This window comes from Dermacentor andersoni, chromosome 10 (genome assembly GCF_023375885.2).
Source record: "Dermacentor andersoni chromosome 10, qqDerAnde1_hic_scaffold, whole genome shotgun sequence".
NCBI classification, from domain to species: Eukaryota; Metazoa; Arthropoda; class Arachnida; order Ixodida; family Ixodidae; genus Dermacentor; species Dermacentor andersoni.
This window is the reverse complement of record NC_092823.1, coordinates 53025893-53044756: the sequence shown is the minus strand read 5'-3', so window position 1 is coordinate 53044756 and position 18864 is coordinate 53025893. Positions and strand designations below refer to the sequence as shown.

Below are 18864 nucleotides of genomic sequence, written 5' to 3'. Positions count from 1 at the left end.
TGTCGTTCTTCGTGACAAACGCTGTGGTGAAACACGACACCCCTCCCCACGCCCACAGGGAAAACAACGTCCACAAGCCTCATGGTGAATATCGCACAACGGGTCGCCTGGCTCTCGAACTTCTTCGCACTTGGGGTGTACTCGGCTCAGAAGTGGGTGTCGGAGCATCTGGCACGTCCAGCACTGAATTCTTTCTTGGCGAAGCTTCGTGTTGTGTTGCTTCATCGTCACAGTTGGCGCTCAGGTGCGGTTGCCCAGCAGAGGTCTGTTGGTGATGTACGCTTCCGTCACATGGGCAGGCTTGCGGTTTCGCGACAGCAGCCGGAGGCACGTCAGGGGCGGCGAAATCTGGGCGCAGGTGCTCTTGGTGCCGCCTCCAGGATCGACCATCCGGCAATGTGACACGAGCGATGTGATCACACGACGTAGCAGTCACTGTCGCTGGAACCCAGGGCGGACCGTCTCGAAAGTTTCGTGCATAGACATGATCCCCTGGTTGCACAAGCGGCGTCGGGTACATGCTTTTGTCGTGGGCCACCTTCTGCTTTAGCTGGCTTGTCAGAACTGTGGACCTCATGTCAGGATGCAGTAGAATCAAAGCTACTCTCAGCTTGAGTCTCAACATTAACTCAGCAGAAGAGCATCCAGTAATCTTATGTGGCGTTGTCTGTACTTCAGAGGATACGAGCTAGCTGCCACTCGAAACCTCCGCCCTCTGCCTTCTTCAGTTTTAATGTAATAGTTTGCACTGCATGATCCACAGCACCATTTGATGCCGGGTGATACAGCGGTGTCAGCAGAAGAATTATGCCATTTCGCTGGAGAAATTCTTTGAAACTGGCACTCACGAATGCTGGTCCATTATCAGACACGATCACGTCTGGCAACCCATGGGTACCAAACATGGTGCGCAAGCATGGAATGGTGGCATCGGCCGACGGTGTTGTAGCACGAACAACTTCTATCCAGTTTGAATAGGCATCACTCACAATCAGCAAGTGCCGATTCTTGAGTGGTCCAGTAAAGTCAATGTGGATTCGCGACCACGGCTTCACAGGGAACAGCCATGGCGTCATCGCTTCTGGGCGCGCAGTCCTCTGGTTCTACTGACACACACGGCATTGGCGCAACGCATTAGTTATGTCTTCATCAGGGTAGACCACCACACATAGCTACGAGCCATTGCTTTCATTTTTGAAATGTCAGGATGGCCTTCATGGAGTAGGCTTAGCGCGTGCTCTTGCAATGTACTAGGAATCACCAGTCGTGAACCCAACAGGATGCAGTTTCCTTGCACGCTCATTTGCGTAGTGCGATGTGAATATAATTTCAGGGCAGGTTCCCGCAGCTCTGTTCCCGCCCACAGTGCCTCCCGAACATTGGCTAGCACAGGATCTTTGGAGGTCGCTTCATTCACTACAGACGGTACCAAGTCCTTGGGGCAAGCAACCTAGAGCATGAAAACTTCAGCTGGCTGCTCGACGGAATGTGCAGAAACAGGCAGTGACAGGTGACTCAAGCAGTCAGCATTCGCGATGCTGGCTCCGGGACGGTACTTAAGCTTGTAGTTGTAAGCGGCCAGCATCAGTGACCAGCGCAGCACTCGCGGAGAGCACGTCTCTGGCACGAGTTTGTCAGCGGCGAGCAGGCCAAGCAGAGGCTTGCGGTAGGTGACCGCCTCAAACTCTCGGCCCCGTACATACTGTCGAAACTTGGTCACTACGAACACAAAATCGAGAGCTTCCTTATCCAAATGACTGTAGTTGCGATCAGCTGGCGCGAGACTTCTTGATGCAAAAGCGATCAAACGCTCAGCATCCGTGTCGCCACGGTGAGCCAGCACAGCTCCCACTCCATACGGTGATGAATCACAAATCAGCACCAACGGCTTCCGAGGGTCGTAGTGTGCCAAAACCGCAGCAGACACCAGCAACTCTTTGCTTTGCCAAAACGCATGCTCCTGGTCTACACCCGACATACATGGTGTCTTGGCTCCGAGCAGTTCATTCAGTGTAGGAAGAGCAGTAGACATATTTGGTGGAAATTGTCGGAAGAAATTTACAATTCCCAAATAATTTTGAAGTGACTTCACATCACTAGGTCTTGGGGCCTTCAGTACAGCCTCAGTCTTCTCATGGTTAGGATGGAAAATAGCCGACGTAACAATGTGGCCCAGGTATTGCACCTGTGAATTAATGAAGGTGCACTTGTCGAGCTTGAGTTTCAGCCCAGCCTCTTTCAAGCGATGCAGTACACGGGCCAAATTCTCAAGGTGAGCATCATTGCGCCCAGTCACCTGGATGTCATTAAACTACACCACCACGTGTTGTAGTCCTTGCATCAAGTTGTCCATTTCCCGCTGGGAAACCGAGTGCTGACGTCAAGCTGAAAGGCACGCGAGTGTACTGGTACTAGTGTCGCGTTTGACCACAGCGTTTTCCACGAAGAATGACAGATGGCAACACCGCCCCATCTCATTGGCTAGCGGCGTAGATCGCGGAGCGCGTGGATGAGAATAAAGCAGTTGGTCACCGGAGTCTGTGACGGCTGGTTGCCTGCTCTCGTCCTTTAGCTGCACGCGGGAAATCGAACGTTACAATATTCTCTCAGAGCGGCTCTCAGAGCGTCTGTATATGCGTTTTCGAGGACAGAATCAGCAATACTGTATTGGACGGGCATTACGCTGCGTGCATCTCATAAAAAAATTTTCGGTAGGATGGTGGCGGCTATACGTGCAATTCGTCGTTGTCATGCTTGGGGAAAGAGCGTCGGAAGCACAAAATAGGCTGGCATTACAATAACAGTGCTAAGAATGGCACATACCGACAAGAGAATACTGGGCCGAATATCAGGTACTTGTTGGAAAACTACGTTTAAGGTATCGTCACGGTAAATTACGACATCAACGTCAAAGCGACAGTGCCAAGGTAGCTTACGGAATAGCTTACAATACCCATAGCTGTAGTCAAGTGCCCTCTGTAGGCCCTCTATATATGTGCAGAGAAAATGAAATTGCCCAAATCTTCGCATGTTAAAGTAATGGCGTTCCTGTGCTCTCATCCTAAGGTTCCGGTTCCTCAGGTCCCAGGCTTTAGGGTCAATTTGTTACATTAGGCGTTTCTAAAAACAGATAAAAATTTACCGGGGAATACGATACTGCAAAATTTTTTGCGCAGCTCTATGCGTGTTTTCATTTTGCGTGTCAATATCTTCTATTATGATTATATATATTTTTATTAGGAACACAACGCTGTGAGTAGCGCGCGTTACTCTGGTGCCATATCGTAGCCATCGGCGCCGCACAACCCGTCTTGCGCGGCACCATGCTTTTCTCCTCGCGTTTTTCTTCCGTTAACGACGAGAGGGTGCCTTCGTCGTGGGGATATCGTGTCGCTGTTGTAGCCGCTGACATCACTCAAGGAAGCTTCACATCTGTAGCCTTACTCATAGCCGCTCGCCATAACCCCTTACAGGAGCAGTGATTTACGTCACGTATTCTTGTGCCGCGGACTGGCATCAGCAGCTGACGCCGCGGACGAGCGTAGCTCTCCCACCTGACTTCATCCTGGCCCCCTCTGGGAGGAGGAGGAAAAGAGATAAGAAGAAGGCAGGGAGGTTAACCAGAATCATGTCCGGTTGGCTACCCTACACCGGGGGAAAGGGAAAGGGGGAAAACAAAGATAACAGGGAGAGAGAGGAGGGAAGGAAAGAAGGAAATTGCAGTGAGTTCGCTGACGTGTGTGGCCTTACAGAAATTGCATTAATAGTCACAGTTGGTCGCACAAGCCCGTCGTCCTTAAGAAGCACAAAAGTGCCTTCACCGCTTTATGGGCCGACGGGCGATGGGGGCGGTGTTCCAGCAGCACCTGCACAGAAAGCGGCCGATTGTCCAGTTTATGAAAAGCTTTGGCAAGTTCTTGTCTCTCAGGGGTGTATCGTGGACAGTGGCACAGCAGGTGGTCGATGTTTTCTTCCGTGCCACAGACCTCGCATGCTCCACTGTCAGTCTGTCCAATTAATGTAGAGTATGCCTTTGTGAAGGCAACTCCTAACCAAAGGCGACAGAGAAGCGTAGCTTCACGTCGAGGAAGTCCGAGTGGAGGCCGGAGTTGCAGGGAGGGGTTTAGTCGATGCAGTCGTGTGAGTCGTAAGTTTGGTGAGTTCCACTCGGTCAGTGTGAGACTGCGTTCCAGGTATCGAAGCTGCCTAGCGGCGTCTGTCCTCGAAAGCGGAATTGGAACGCTCTGCTCTTCCTGATGTGCTGTGCGAGCAGCGTTATCGGCGGCATCATTGCCACTGATTCCACAATGGCCAGGTACCCATTGAAAAACGACCTCGTGACCTTTTTGTTGGACATGATGGTAAAGTTTCGCGATTTCGTATGTCAGTTGGTCATGGCATCCGTGTCGGAGAACTGACTGCGTGCACTGTAATGCCGGTTTTGAATCACAGAACACAGCCCATTTTCTAGCTCTTTCAGATTCAATGAATTCCAGCGCTCGACGCAGGGCCGTTAGTTCTGCCGCCGTTGAGGTCGTGACATGCGATGTCTTGAAGCGCAGTGTCATTCCTCGCGTTGGTATCACCACGGCACCACCGGAACTGCACGACGTAGTTGATCCATCGGTATAGATGTGGACGTGGTGGCCCCCTCTGGGAAGTGCTGATAAGATCGCCTACGCGGCGGCGGCTGCCGTGGCTGCCGACAACTGAGCGCTCAGCTCGGCTCCTCCGCTCCTTCCACTCCTGCTCCATTCTCCGCGTCATGCTTTCCCTGTAGCAGCCTTCTCCACTTTTCTCCTCGCGCGCTATTGCATCTACCGCTGCACTCGTCGTTCGCTCTCATCTTTCGCCTGTGCTCGTTCTCTCGGTTACGCCGAGGAATGATGCCGCACGCCGACACTCAACGCAGGAGCGGTTGTGCGGGTAGCCCAGCTAGAAATTTGGGGATGGGCCAAGTTGAAATTTGGGTGTTGGCTTACATGAGATTTTGGGCTGGCCTAATGTCCAACCGAACGCGAATTGCACTGTAAGATGCACAGAAGATGGATGCTGTCACATCATCTATTAGACCATGAAAGGAACAATCTCGCGCAAGCCAGCGCTTGAAATGCTAGGCGCATCGCATCATAGGAATTTACCTAAAAAAAAGGTAGCACGCTCACCTTCTAGACAGCGATGAACAAGTGGTGGCAGCCTTTGTACCCAAAACTACGCTCTGATATGCCTAGTTTTATTCCGCTAACAATCATTTAAAATTGCCTGCTTCTCGGCCAATCTTCTGCAGTGGATATGGGCCGTCCTTCGACAACAGGGTGAAATGTCCTGTGCGTGTCATTGAAGCAATACGCTTTGACGGGCTTCTGCAAGGTCCAACTCGTCTTACCGCTGACTAAAAGTACCGCCTTCTCCGTAAAGTCCACCATGGTGGATGAAGGGCCCATTGCTCACTGAAATCTGCAGCGCGTCTCTCCCCGTAATGCACAAGCTATCGCTTGCAAAGACTTCAACCCAACGACGGGTTTGCTGGGAATCTTGGGGTGAGACGCAAGCACCTGAGCATGACATGGCAGTCTTTATTGTGGCAGAATGCCGCTTTAAATGAGCAAGTCTCCGATGGAATTTCTGATTCGTGCTGTCTATTCTTGGGTTGCACAACTATGTTTAGATTTCGCATTTTCATACTGCACTATCATCTTGCTCGGCCCGCACAAAAAGGCTAAAAATCCAGATATCATCTACAGAAAAGTGGGAGTGACTAAGTAAGAAAAACATTACCATTTTTACTTTATTTAGTACACATCGGAGTTAACGATTATGAAAAATAAACAAGAAACAGTGAAATTGGCTGTAGGTCAAAATATATAAAAAAAGCTTAGCTTCTAGTACTATATTACCTAATCAGTTAAAGTCAGCATTGTTGGCTTAACCCAAGTAGTACGTAGTGCAAATAATGGCTTTTTATACTATATTAGCCAACGCTTGCCCAAAAGCATAGTAATCCTTCATTTAAACAAGGTCAGCACGGAGGACGTTCCATTATTGTGATATATGAGGAAGAAAATGCATTGAAATAATTTTCACATTACAAAACAATAGTTCCCCCTGATGACAGACAATCAGTCCAACGTAAAACATACAGGAGTCAACGAATGAAATCCTATTGCTGTACAGGGTGATCGTAATATTTATGAAACAGTATTCATCTAGATACGTTGCGGTGGTAACTCAGGGAAATGCGAGAATATTTTCCATGCCACTAATGCGCGCAGCTTAGTCTCATCAGTTTCATCATATGGATCACAAATTGCCGATACATGATCTAGTTTCCCACGTGTTAGTGTTTTATACAGCAACAATTTTAGGAGTGAAAATATATTTTGGTGCAAGTAAATTATAGCTATATTACCAATGCTTGTGATGTAATCGGCATGAACATCGAAAGTGAGATTAATTGTCATTTATTACTAATAGATATAGCGCTGGATACACTGCTATTTCACATTGCAATCTGGGAATGTATAAAAACGCAGCTTGACCTGAGTACAGGCATTGTAATATCAACAAATCTATTTCACACAGTAACCTTCGCGTTCGGTCAGAAAGGAGCATTTTACTCGTTTGCTTGGTGCGTCAGCCTGTACTGAACTGATATTCAGCAATTTTATCAACCGTGAATACTGCTTCTAGTCACCGAGGAATAGTTCGTTTCCAATTTACTGCAGGAATATAAGTTGAGTTTATCGGATATCTGTAGTGTCGGACATGAATAAAAAGATGCTATCAAAAAGAAACAGTTTAGTATTTTGGAATACTGAAATCTAACTAAAAGGTTTGCGGGAACCTTCTGTTAAAGTCATGAAACAACGACAAATGTTTTCGAAGCGATGCACATAAAAATGGTTTAGGAAAGGTTTGTCTTCGGCTTTGCTCTGGTAGTCTAAAAGCTCACTTTGATTTGTGCATTTAGTCTGTCAGATGGTGTTTTTGGAAATCGATGAATCCCAATCCGGAAACCATTTATCTAACGTTCTTGCAAGGCTAGTCGTACATTAGCTATTCATTCCTGAAAGGCTTAAATATGCTAAACGCTGCTTGTTCACATCATTTAGTGGCATAAAGTTGACCTCGCTTTATGTACAACATATAATGTTGATATCTATGCATCTGATAGCAACCTATATTTTTTGCGCTAACCTGTGCAGACGTAGTACCAAGTTATGCAGATATGAATCACCCTGTTGTGACTATTTGCCTTTGTCCATTTTATATTGGAGCAAAATTCTGTGGGCAACTCCATAAGCCCTTTATTTCGCAAGTGCACCTTGCAATTCGCCGGCCGCTTTCTCTCTAACAAAACAGTTTAGCGTAACAAATGTTCGCGAATGCTGACCCCGACGCTGTATGTTCGTAATTGTACCGCGTTCGAAAATATTTTTATTAGCCCACCTCTGAAGAAAACGTCGCTCACTTATATCTATATGAAGGAGTAGAAATGTTGCAATATCGCAGCTTGTCGTTTTTACATGCGGGTTAGGTAAACTACCGCTTTTAGTTCAATGTTTCAATGTTCAATGTTGTGTTCGTACAGTGTGACTGTCATATATATGCTACTGAAACGGTGTTATGACCTTTTTGGTTATTATCTGTTTACGTTTCAAGCAACATTCATACGTATTGCACCATACACTACTGTGCAGATAATGCAAGTAGCCCTGAAGGCAGTTTTATTTTGTGGTTTATAAATTTCTATTTTATAACCATTCCCATTACAATATCGCTTTACTGGGCGTAATTGGAAGAAATGCTGCAAGTATGCAAAAGGCACGTATTCATCATTGCCCTATTGATTACAGCTTTAATTGGAAGGCTGCTTTAATGATATTATTCAGGCGTGTCGGCTTTTTCCATAATAAAGTTGAAGAAATATAGCAGTAACAGGAAAGAGCACAATAGCCTTGCGCCCAATCTAACGCCTCAGGTATAGCATGAAGTCGAGAGATAATTTTTGTCAACCTATCTACTTTTATTTGTCGCTTTTCTGTGAAAATGTCAAAGAGCTGCAGTCGCCTTATTGAACACCATGCTAGTTCCAAATACAAATTTCCAAGGGTCAAAACTAGAACTATAGAATTTGATTATTTATGCTAATTATTGAATTATTAATAGCTTTCAAGAATAGTAAATTCATGCAAACGTCATGATATGTTTGCTTGAGTAAAGTACCAATTATTACAGTAAATCAGTTTAGTCCAGAACTAATTTCTGTTTTATTCGCAACACAATACGCGGCACAGCGTATAGAAAACGCTGGTGTGGGCTTGCCGACAAGGTTTACGATTTTGAATCAGTGTTTTTAAGTTCGAAGTTTGTTTTCAAGTGGAATACGTCGAAATTTGAGGTGTCAGATACAAGATAGGTATTCCACTCCGCATTGCAACATACTGTACATCACACTTAACAGCCCATTTGCAATCACCCGTCGTGCTGAGCATTTTATCAAAAATTACCATAGCAAAAGAATAAATTACCACTTTGCCGCCATATTAAACCTGATTTCATTTGTAGTGTTGTATTTTGTTTCGAAACAATGTCAACGTTCTTGCTTGTCATCTGCCGTGGTTCCTTAGGGTATTTGGCCTTGCGCTGTTAAGCCCCATGGGATTGAATCGAATGCTGGCCCCGCCGGTCGCATTTTGATCAAAATGCAAAAGCGCCCGTGTATACCTTGCGTTGGGGGCCCGCATTGAAAGCACGCATGCTACGCCGTGGTTCCTATTCATTCCGTGGTTTTGGCGGTTAAACCAGAAGAACTTCGATTTTCGCTTGTCGCAGGCAGCCCTATAGGGCAGCTAACGTAGCAGCTCCAGCATGCGCCTCTCGAAGCGGTTGCCATTACGCTTAAACGGCGGTGTCAGTAGACATTGCTTTGGACTTGATGGCATGAGGTTATAGCGGCCTTTTTAATCTGCTGTTAAACGTATTTCTAACCCACACACGCACTTTTGCTGCTTCAGGCTGTATATTGACAAATTGGCTTGATCCTTCTGCCTCTAAAGCGGTCACCTTACGCAAGTTTTCCTGCAAAATGAAAACATTTACTTAATTTTAAAGCAAATATTTCTTTGCCTCTTACCCCCGACTTACCAGCGGTGACTCATTGCTGCCGGCTGTATAAGCAGGCGTTTCGCCGATTTTACAACGTGGGTGGCTGGTTATGTGCCCGAACAAGCTGAACAATTTGGACATTGTGTGCATGCCAGTGGGTGAGTGCCCGAACAGACAACTAGGAACACTCGATACGTGCAATCGGGCATGTTCCACAGCGTTTGTAAAAAATCTTGGGCAATCTACGGGATGGGGTATGTGCCAATTGGTTGGTGCGCCAACAAAGAAGCATGTAAGGGAATATATCTTCAAGTGTAGCAGCCAGTGTTGAGAAAATAGCTACAATGAAACCGCACGGTACACTGACCGAGAAGCATTGTGCTACATAGATGTGAATAAGTAGGAGAAATGTAGAAAAAACCGTTCAGGTAAACATTAGCGTAAGCGTCGTTCACGACCAATTCACTCATATGTGTGGAATTCGCAGATTTGTATTCATTTCGCTGCCAGGCCCTTTCAAACGAGAGTATTCTTATTCATGACACCCTACCATGGTTAAATATTTCATAAGGAATTACACCTAAATAACATTCAAACCGCGCCTCTTCAATATCTCCCTCTTTTTACATTTAAATGGCCATTGAATCATTAGAGCAAAGAGGAAAACTATAACTCGCCAGTATATTGTTATGCCAAAAAACAAGAACTTACTTTTCCGATTGAGGTGGGTGTCGATTTTCTGCAATGTAAAAACAAGTATTTTTCGAATGCATACGTTTATTATCCAGGTTATGCATCATTTGCGTTATAAGTTAATATTTGAATTATCCAAGCTCCACTGCTCTACGCTTTGCTAACTCAAGCTTATCAGAAGAAAGAAAACACATAAATGAGACTTATTGTCTGGGTCCTAAATTATGTCTGGGTCCTAAATCGCGATTGTACCAATATGAATAAAAGAAATGTTATAACGTAGCCGTGTGTTTTCCTATGCGGCAGAAAACCGCCAATTTGCGCCTCTGCAAGAACCTACCTTAAGAAATTTTGCATTGCATATTTTTGCATTTGTAGCGCATTTCTGATAATACCTTGCCTGTGATTCATGTGATTCATTTACAAATAAAAAAATTGAAGCTAGCGGATTATTTAATGACAACCACTACAAATAATCTTCGAGTTCCGATTGGTGCAACATCACAATTTTGTTCAAGAGAGGCAGCTGCCTTTCACTTTGACACGCTTTTCGAACCAGCGTGTCCGAAGGAAAGCGTATCGCGTTCGCGCACTACAAGTTACAAGAACGCCATTCATTTTATTATGCTTGATAGAAGGCGCAAGATTAACAATACACGATGGGTAGTTGTGCTCAACTTTAACCAGCTCCTGTCTCAGGAAAGTGAAGGACAATCTTGAACATTGGGTATTTGATACGCACAATGCATTCATTTCACCTTTCAGTTTAAGCTTGATCCGTTTCATATTTTTATAAATGCACGTCGAACTCACTGCTGTCTGACTTTGTCTGTCTTCAAAGGTTACAGTGGTCTCGTGGCTCTGAATACATAGGAACAAAGTATCTTTTATTATTGGTTAGAATGTTTCGAAAGTACAACATCTAAAACTTGCCGGATTACGATGTCATGTTTTGTGTGATCGGTCAGATTTATATCGCAAATGATCACGGCATGAGGCTCTTCTATTTTCAGCTTTCGTCTATAGCTCTGTTTGCGGAACCACTACAGCCAAAGCCAAATAGTTATTCGAATGTTTGGGAGATTATTTTACCCACCACCATGTTGACTGCAACAAACTTACGTTTTCTCCGATCGTTAGCTCCACGAGGAAAATGAAGACTCCAAATATTAACCAACATTTTGAAGTAGAGCAAGTGTTTGAGTCTCCGCACATGTTGCTTCTGCTCCACGCGATCGGCAAACTGTGCTGCCTCTTGACTGTACTGAAAGTCTTTTGAGGAGCCCGCCTTTAAATAATGCTTACTTGTTGCTGTTCTTTTTATTACCCATAGACCTGAGCAAACGCATATTCAGGTAATGCCCCGAATATGGGCAGTGTCACTCGTTAAACCATCGCTGTCTCGAAAGAAACAGTTATTCAAAAATACATAGTGGCTCTTTCCTGCGAAGGACCATCGAAAAATAAAACGAAGTACGCTGAGTGAAGGGAGGAGCGGAATTCACTGGGCTGAAAAACATAAATGATATTCGACAGCAACTATTTCAATTCACGAAGAGATGTCCAAAGCCACAAAAGAACATGCAGCAGGCATATGCCAGAAAGCATTCAAGCGCAAGCTACAACCGACTTCTTCCCCGTCCGCCATTTTTTACATTTCAGTACGGAGAGCGCGGGTCGTATGGCTTGGGTATGTCCTGAATAAGACCATTTGTCGTCCCACACTCTTTGTATATTCCTAGAAAACGCCCTGTTTGAGGCTGCCTGTAAGGCTATTTCATTCATCCTCGCATTCCCGTCTGAGCCTTGAGTTTTAAGTGAGAAGAGATTCTGAGTAGTAAGAAATTTTTCATATATCCAACTTTATTGTAGCTTAGCAACCAGCGGCCAAAGCAGTACCGAAAAAAAATGCTGCACTTATTGTGTATGATCAACAGAAGCTGTCCAAAAATACAGACAGTTTGTAACGTGAGTGCATAGATCTTAGAAAGCAAACAGTGGTACTTTATTCCTTAAGTTTTTTTCCTTGCCTGCATTTTCAATGCTTGATGTGGGTCCTCTGTAGGCACGTTGCTCGCCTCCTAGGGGATCGACCCAGGCTCCAGGAATCCGGTTTACATAGGACCAACAGAAAAGCAATGATGAGTGCACTTCTCTACTCTGTGATCAAACAATATAACATGACGAGTAGCTCGTAGATCTATCGGTTCACTGGCATCTCTAAAGAACATCGGCCTTTTGATGTAGTGTTGTACGGTATCCGACGGCCTCATCAACTTTTCCTTTCTTTTTTTTATATTTTGGCTACACTATCTATTGAGAGATTGCGTACGCTCTAGCTTCTAAAGCATGAAGTCTTTCTCGACAATATAAAGTTACCACATGCGGTGTTTTTGTGCGCAATAAGTTGCAGTTTTGCCCAAAAAGCGAAGCATAGATTGCGATAGGAACTTATTAGATAGCTATGCGAAGTAAGGATAGTAGTTTTATTCGCGGTATCAACTTGTAAACATGCGTTTACTAAGTCAAGAAGCACCTTGTGACGCGCGCAAAAGTAATCGTGAGCACATCTCGCTCGATGACCGAGGAAACTTGCTGCCAAAACTCTGGAGTGAGGAGTAGCGGCAGCAGCTGCAAGCGAATTGGCCTTCTTTCATCTCGTTTTAACGCGAACGAAATGTCGATGGCACAGCGCATACGAAGCCACCAGGACGACGCGCGCTCACCAAACTTCGCAGATCGCTTTGAAGATGGGACACGTGCGGGCGCGCACTTTGGCCATGTCGCATATCGCTTTCAAGATACGCCGCCCACACGGCCGCGCCGTAAAGGCCGATCCACACGACGGACCAAATTGCTCTTTTGGACCGCGGTCCGCGCATCACGTGATAGGACGTCAGCAGTTCGTGCGTACCGCCGTTGGCCCGCGCAAGACCGCGGCCCTCGCGGTCCAACAAATCGCCGAGGCTTTTCCCGCTTCCGTTTTGGCGGCGGACCGCATGCAAACCGCAGCGATTTTGGCTTTCAACGAATGTTGTCCGGCAGCAGAGTGTCTTCAGCCAAATCTAATTTAGTTTTCGGCTCAGCAAAAGCCAGTCAAGCCAGTCGTTTCACGTCCGCCGTTCCGCCTACACGTGCGTGCAGCAGATATACTTTTTAAACACCGTGTCCTCTTGCAGTGACGAGGTTTTTTTATGTTGTATCCCTCGTTGAGCAGTTCCCGGCTTTGTGGGACTCGAGCCGGAATGATAACAATGATAACACTCTGGCCGAGACTGTAGCTTGTTGGTCTGCTCTGCCGTCTGCTATGGCGGTCCGCCGTGTGGATGTGCTCTGCGCCGGACCGGACCACGGCGGGCCGTGACGTCGCATCACGTGACTGATCGGCCCGCAGACTTGGTCCGTCGTGTGGATCGGCCTTAAGCAGCAGCCGCCAGTAAAGGACGCCCCCCCCCCCCCCTTTCTCGCCTACCCTGTCCCTCACCTGTGACAGAAGAAGGCCACGCTTCCACCCCGCCTTCGTCGCTCACGTACGCGAGACCGTGCCGCGTTCGCCTGTTTAACCTCGAGCGCTTTCGCTCGCACATACAACACACGGCGCGAGGCGAGCGTTTTATCGCCATTGCACTTTATAGGGAACCTGTCGGCAACTGCAACGCCGATGGCAGAAATGCACCTGTAGTGTCCATATAATTGCTATCGCAGTAAAATAAATCATATGAAACCCTTAATCGTATAACGTCTTCTAAATTGGAGTATTTTATATAACACATGTATTATATTTTGGCTACGCCATTGCTATACCTTGTGTTACTGAACCTAAACAAATGGCACAAGCTGTACAAAATCCCTAAAATCATTTACATAAGTATCGCATTTTATGTGCCCCATCCTCTCCTCATCACTATTCTTCCTGTAAGAGCAACGTAGTCGACTATTTGTTAAACTAGGTTGGCTAGCTTTTTAAGGATTATAAATTGCATGGTATCAATCGTCACTTACAGCGCATACATAGACGAGGGACAAGAAAAAAAAAGGACGACGAAGACAAGCCCCCTTGTCCCCTTGTCTATGTATGCGCTGCAAGTTAGATTGATACCATGGAATACCAACTAGCCCGTACCCAAACGTTGCTCCATTATAAATTGCAGCAGATATCCGCCTAATAAACTCAGCTATAGTTATCCTAGTCGCAAGATTTATACAAAGGCAAGAAATTTGCTCAGAGAGCGAGCTTTTGTACCTTTCTTCATTCTCTTTGTGTGTTCTCGTTGTCGTAGTGCAAGGCTTAGGCACGCAAGAAATTTTAAATATTCAGTGAGGTAGCTAGCGAAGTGAACAGGGACTCAATGTTGAATAGCAACGGACAATGAAGCAAAGCAAATAGGAAGGAAGATTAAGTATATTATTAATTTTAACAATAATATTGGTGAAAAAAGCCTACATTTATGATGCACTTCATATCTTAAGAAAAGTAAAAATTAAATTAAAGGAAAAAAGATTTAGGCATGCGTCGATGCTAAAAAATACAAGGCTGACGTGCATGGATACTCAGATGATTAGATATACATTATAATTATCTATATTGTAACTTTCTGTCCCGGTTTCATGTTCTATACTCATGCATCTTGTGTATTATAAAAATCATATTTCTAAAGCAATTACGTCAACCTTCTCTTCTTTATGTTCGAGACTTTTTTGCCCCTGCCTTCTTTTTTTGACAACAATGACAGGTGGGTAGATTCATGAGGTAAGTACAGGCTATAGTGAAAAGTTTATTATATTCGGGAGGAATGGTGCGAATACCCTTCCGTACCGTTAATTTTCTCGAACTTGCGATCAAGTTCCCCTTTTTCTCTCGCTGATAGATAAGGTTTGACATCTGTTGCGGCTAGCTACAGCGCTATGGAGGTGCGACGAGGGCCGTTCATTTTCCCTGGAAGTTGTTGCAAGGTAACCACTTCCCGAGATAATCCAAACCCAGCAAGGAAGAGCCTGCCACTGGAGTGGGCGGGGTCAAAGTTTCCCCATGATGCGTGCGATAAGATAGCAACTGGACTACTGGGGCAGCCGTTCCTCCACCGACATTATGGTTTACGTGCAATAAACGTATCTTTGGCTGTCACGTGGTACACCATGTTTGCGGTTGAAAGGCTGTTTCACGCCCTTATGAAAGCCGTGAGTGGCGTGGGCTAACACCAATCTAATCGAACTCTCCCTCGTATCCCAACTTTGGACCTTACTTTTAATATGCAGGCTGTCCTACCCAACTTGGACGAAAATTTAAAGATACCCAAGATCTCTAGAGAAATCATACCGACTGCGTAGTAGCCGCTGTTTTATGTACTTACGGCCAGGGGCCACATCCTGTAGCGGTTCGCTTTGGAACCGGTTCGGTCTGCCTGTTGCTATTGGTCGGCGGTTCGTTGTTGTCATCCCTGGTGGGCGGGACGACAAATTTTGTTGAAGTCACACAGGTTGTCAATCATCTGGAAAGGAACCGATTCCCTGCTACGAGAGGAACCGCGGAGAAGTGGTTCGCTCGAGGGTCGCGCACGGTGGCGAGCATGATGTAGAGGGTTGCTAGGGCAACCGTGGCTGCCGGCTAGTCTCGCGCCAGCTGACGAGCCGGCACCTAGACGAGACAAGACAGAGACGGCAATGGTGGCTCCTTTGGTTGTGCTGCTGACGAGCGCCGAAAGACAACGACGCGACGAGAGACAACGACGCTACGCGTTCGGCATGGCCGAAGAAGAGTTTCGAAGGCATTTTAGGCTCTCCAAAGACGTATTGCGACGTCTTTGCGATGAGCTGGAAGAACATCTCGGATCTCAAAGAGTTCGTGGTGTCGACACTATGATGAAAGTGCTGTGCGGCTGCGGTTTTTTGCCATCGGGAGCTTTCAACAGTGCGTCGGGAATGAAGAAGCGATTGCACTGTCGCAGCCTTCGGTCAGCCGGATCATTACAGCCGTCGCCAAGGCCATTACGGTTGTGGGCAAAGAAAAAGGATGGGTTAGATTCCCATCCACGGCGCAACAGAAAGCCGCCGTCAGCTGCTGGCCCAACACACACGACGCCTTTGCTAGGTAGGGGTGCTCCTCGACAAATGAAACGAGTATTTCGCTCTGCCTCGCTGAAACATGAGGACCCAGCCGCCTGTCCTTGTGCGACGACATCATTTCGGTTTCGGCGCGCGAACAAGTCCAAAACGTGAACAAAGCGAGGCAAGTTCTTTGCATAACGTATGGCACACCACCTGCGACTAAATAAGAAAACAACACAAATAATATTACAACTCCCAGTAGCCGTCTGCGGCGCAAGCTCACATTTATTACTGAAAATTATATTTGCAAGCGTTCTATACAAACCAATGTTTTTTATCAAACCAGCAACATCCTTCAATTGCTATACCGTCCCCCAAGTAAAAACAAAAATGATGACGTGATCTTCCGACAGACCGCCGCTCGTTTATTGGTTCCCCTCACGCCGCCCCGTTCCACTCTTTCTCCGAGTGACGTAATCCAGATGTAACAGCCATACCGAACCGGTTTCAAAGTGAACCGCTACAGAATACGGCCCCAGTATTCTTTTCATCATGAAGTATTACATAATTACTTTGAATTAGTGAACTTTTTCATTATTACTTAAATCGCAAACATGTCAATTACAAAGTTGTTGGGCGCTTCAAATAACCTCCGAATCAAGCATTTGTTTAGTGCTCAGCTTTGCCTGGTTGGCTTTTCCGAGAAAAAAGAAAAGCGCGCGAAACATGCAAAATAGGAAATAGGCACTCGCGCGCCGCTACTCAAGCGCTCCCAAGAGAATAGCCACGGATACACAGCTTTACAAGCGGTGGCAGCTCGATACAGGGCTTCACGCTATGTGATGGTCGCGACATCAAGAGAACACGCCGTTGACGCATTGATAAGCGTTGCGGAGCCTTGTAGGATGTGGCCATAAGAGAATGCAGCCGTATATCTTTCAATGGTTACTTGTAGGCGCTTGAGTAGCGGCGTGCGAGTGCGCATCTATTTCGTATTTAACGTATTTCGCAGGCTTTTTTTTTTTTTTGAAAGGACAACCAGGGCCACTTCATCATCATCATCATCATCATCATCATCATCATCATCAGCCTAATTACGCCCACTGCAGGGCAAAGGCCTCTCCCATACTTCTCCAACTACCCCGGTCATGTACTAATTGTGGCCATGTTGTCCCTGCAAACGTCTTAATGTCATCTGCCCACCTAACTTTCTGCCGCCCCCTGCTACGCTTCCCTTCTCTTGGAATCCAGTCCGTAGCTCTTAGTGACCATCGGTTATCTTCCCTCCTCATTACATGTCCGGCCCATGCCCATTTCTTTTTCTTGATTTCAACTAAGATGTCGTTTACCCGCGTTTGTTGCCTCACCCAATCTGCTCTTTTCTTATCCCTTAACGTTACACCCATCATTCTTCTTTCCATAGCTCGTTGCGTCGTTCTCAATTTCAGCAGAACCCTTTTCGTAAGCCTCCAGGTTTCTGCCCCATATGTGAGTACTGGTAACACACAGCTGTTGTACACTTTCCTTTTGAGGGATAGTGGCAACCTACTGTTCATGATTTGAGAATGCCTGCCAAACGCACCCCAACCCATTCTTATTCTTCTGGTTATTTCAGTCTCATGATCCGGATCCGTGGTCACTACCTGCCCTAAGTAGATGTATTCCCTTACCACTTCCAGTGTTTCGCTACCTATCGTAAACTGCTGTTCTCTTCCGAGACTGTTAAACAGTACTTTATTTTTCTGCAGATTAATTTTCAGACCCACCCTTCTGCTTTGCCTCTCCAGGTCAGTGAGCATGCATTGCAATTGGTCTCCTGAGTTACTAAGCAAGGCAATATCATCAGCGAATCGCAAGTTGCTAAGGTATTCTCCATCAACTTTTATCCCCAATTCTTCCCACTCCAGGCCTCTGAATACCTCCTGTAAACATGCTGTGAATAGCATTGGAGATATCGTATCTCCCTGTCTGACGCCTTTCTTTATAGGGATTTTGTTGCTTTCTTTGTGGAGGACTACGGTGGCTGTGGAGCCGCTATAGATATCTTCCAGTATTTTTACATATGGCTCATCTACACCCTGATTCCGTAATGCCTCCATGACTGCTGAGGTTTCGACTGAATCAAACGCTTTCTCGTAATCAATGAAAGCTATATATAAGGGTTGGTTATATTCTGCACATTTCTCTATCACTTGATTGATAGTGTGAATATGGTCTATTGTTGAGTAGCCTTTACGGAATCCTGCCTGGTCCTTTGGTTGACAGAAGTCTAAGGTGTTCCTGATTCTATTTGCGATTACCTTAGTAAATACTTTGTAGGCAACGGACAGTAAGCTGATCGGTCTATAATTTTTCAAGTCTTTGGCGTCCCCTTTCTTATGGATTAGGATTATGTTAGCGTTCTTCCAAGATTCCGGTACGCTCGAGGTTATGAGGCATTGCGTATACAGGGTGGCCAGTTTCTCTAGAACAATCTGACCACCATCCTTCAACAAATCTGCTGTTACCTGATCCTCCCCAGCTGCCTTCCCCCTTTGCATAGCTCCTAAGGCTTTCTTTACTTCTTCTGGCGTTACCTGTGGGATTTCGAATTCCTCAAGGCTATTCTCTCTTCCACTATCGTCGTGGGTGCCACTGGTACTGTATAAATCTCTATAGAACTCCTCAGCCACTTGAACTATCTCGTCCATATTAGTAACGATATTGCCGGCTTTGTCTCTTAACGCACACATCTGATTCTTGCCTATTCCTAGTTTCTTCTTCACTGTTTTTAGGCTTCCTCCGTTCCTGAGAGCCTGTTCAATTCTATCCATATTATAGTTCCTGATGTCCGCTGTCTTACGCTTGTTGATTAACTTAGAAAGTTCTGCCAGTTCTATTCTAGCTGTAGGATTAGAGGCTTTCATATATTGGCGTTTCTTGATCAGATCTTTCGTCTCCTGCGATAGCTTACTGGTTTCCTGTCTAACGGCGTTACCACCGACTTCTATTGCGCACTCCTTAATGATGCCCATGAGA

The 18864-nt window shown here is 45.9% G+C and overlaps 1 protein-coding gene across 1 annotated transcript in view; it reads right to left on the bottom strand.

The window, feature by feature from the left end:
• The window catches only part of LOC129388282 (chymotrypsinogen A-like), a 61015-nt gene extending 49968 nt beyond the window's left edge, over positions 1–11047 (bottom strand). The window contains exons 1-2 of the mRNA XM_055078427.2: positions 10924–11047; positions 9820–9847 (exon numbers count right to left, since the gene is read on the bottom strand). Coding sequence (XP_054934402.2) covers positions 9820–9847; positions 10924–11016 — 121 coding nt within the window. The 5' untranslated portion in view covers positions 11017–11047. The remainder of the gene's footprint in view (positions 1–9819; positions 9848–10923) is intronic.
• Positions 11048–18864: the final 7817 nt, after the last annotated feature.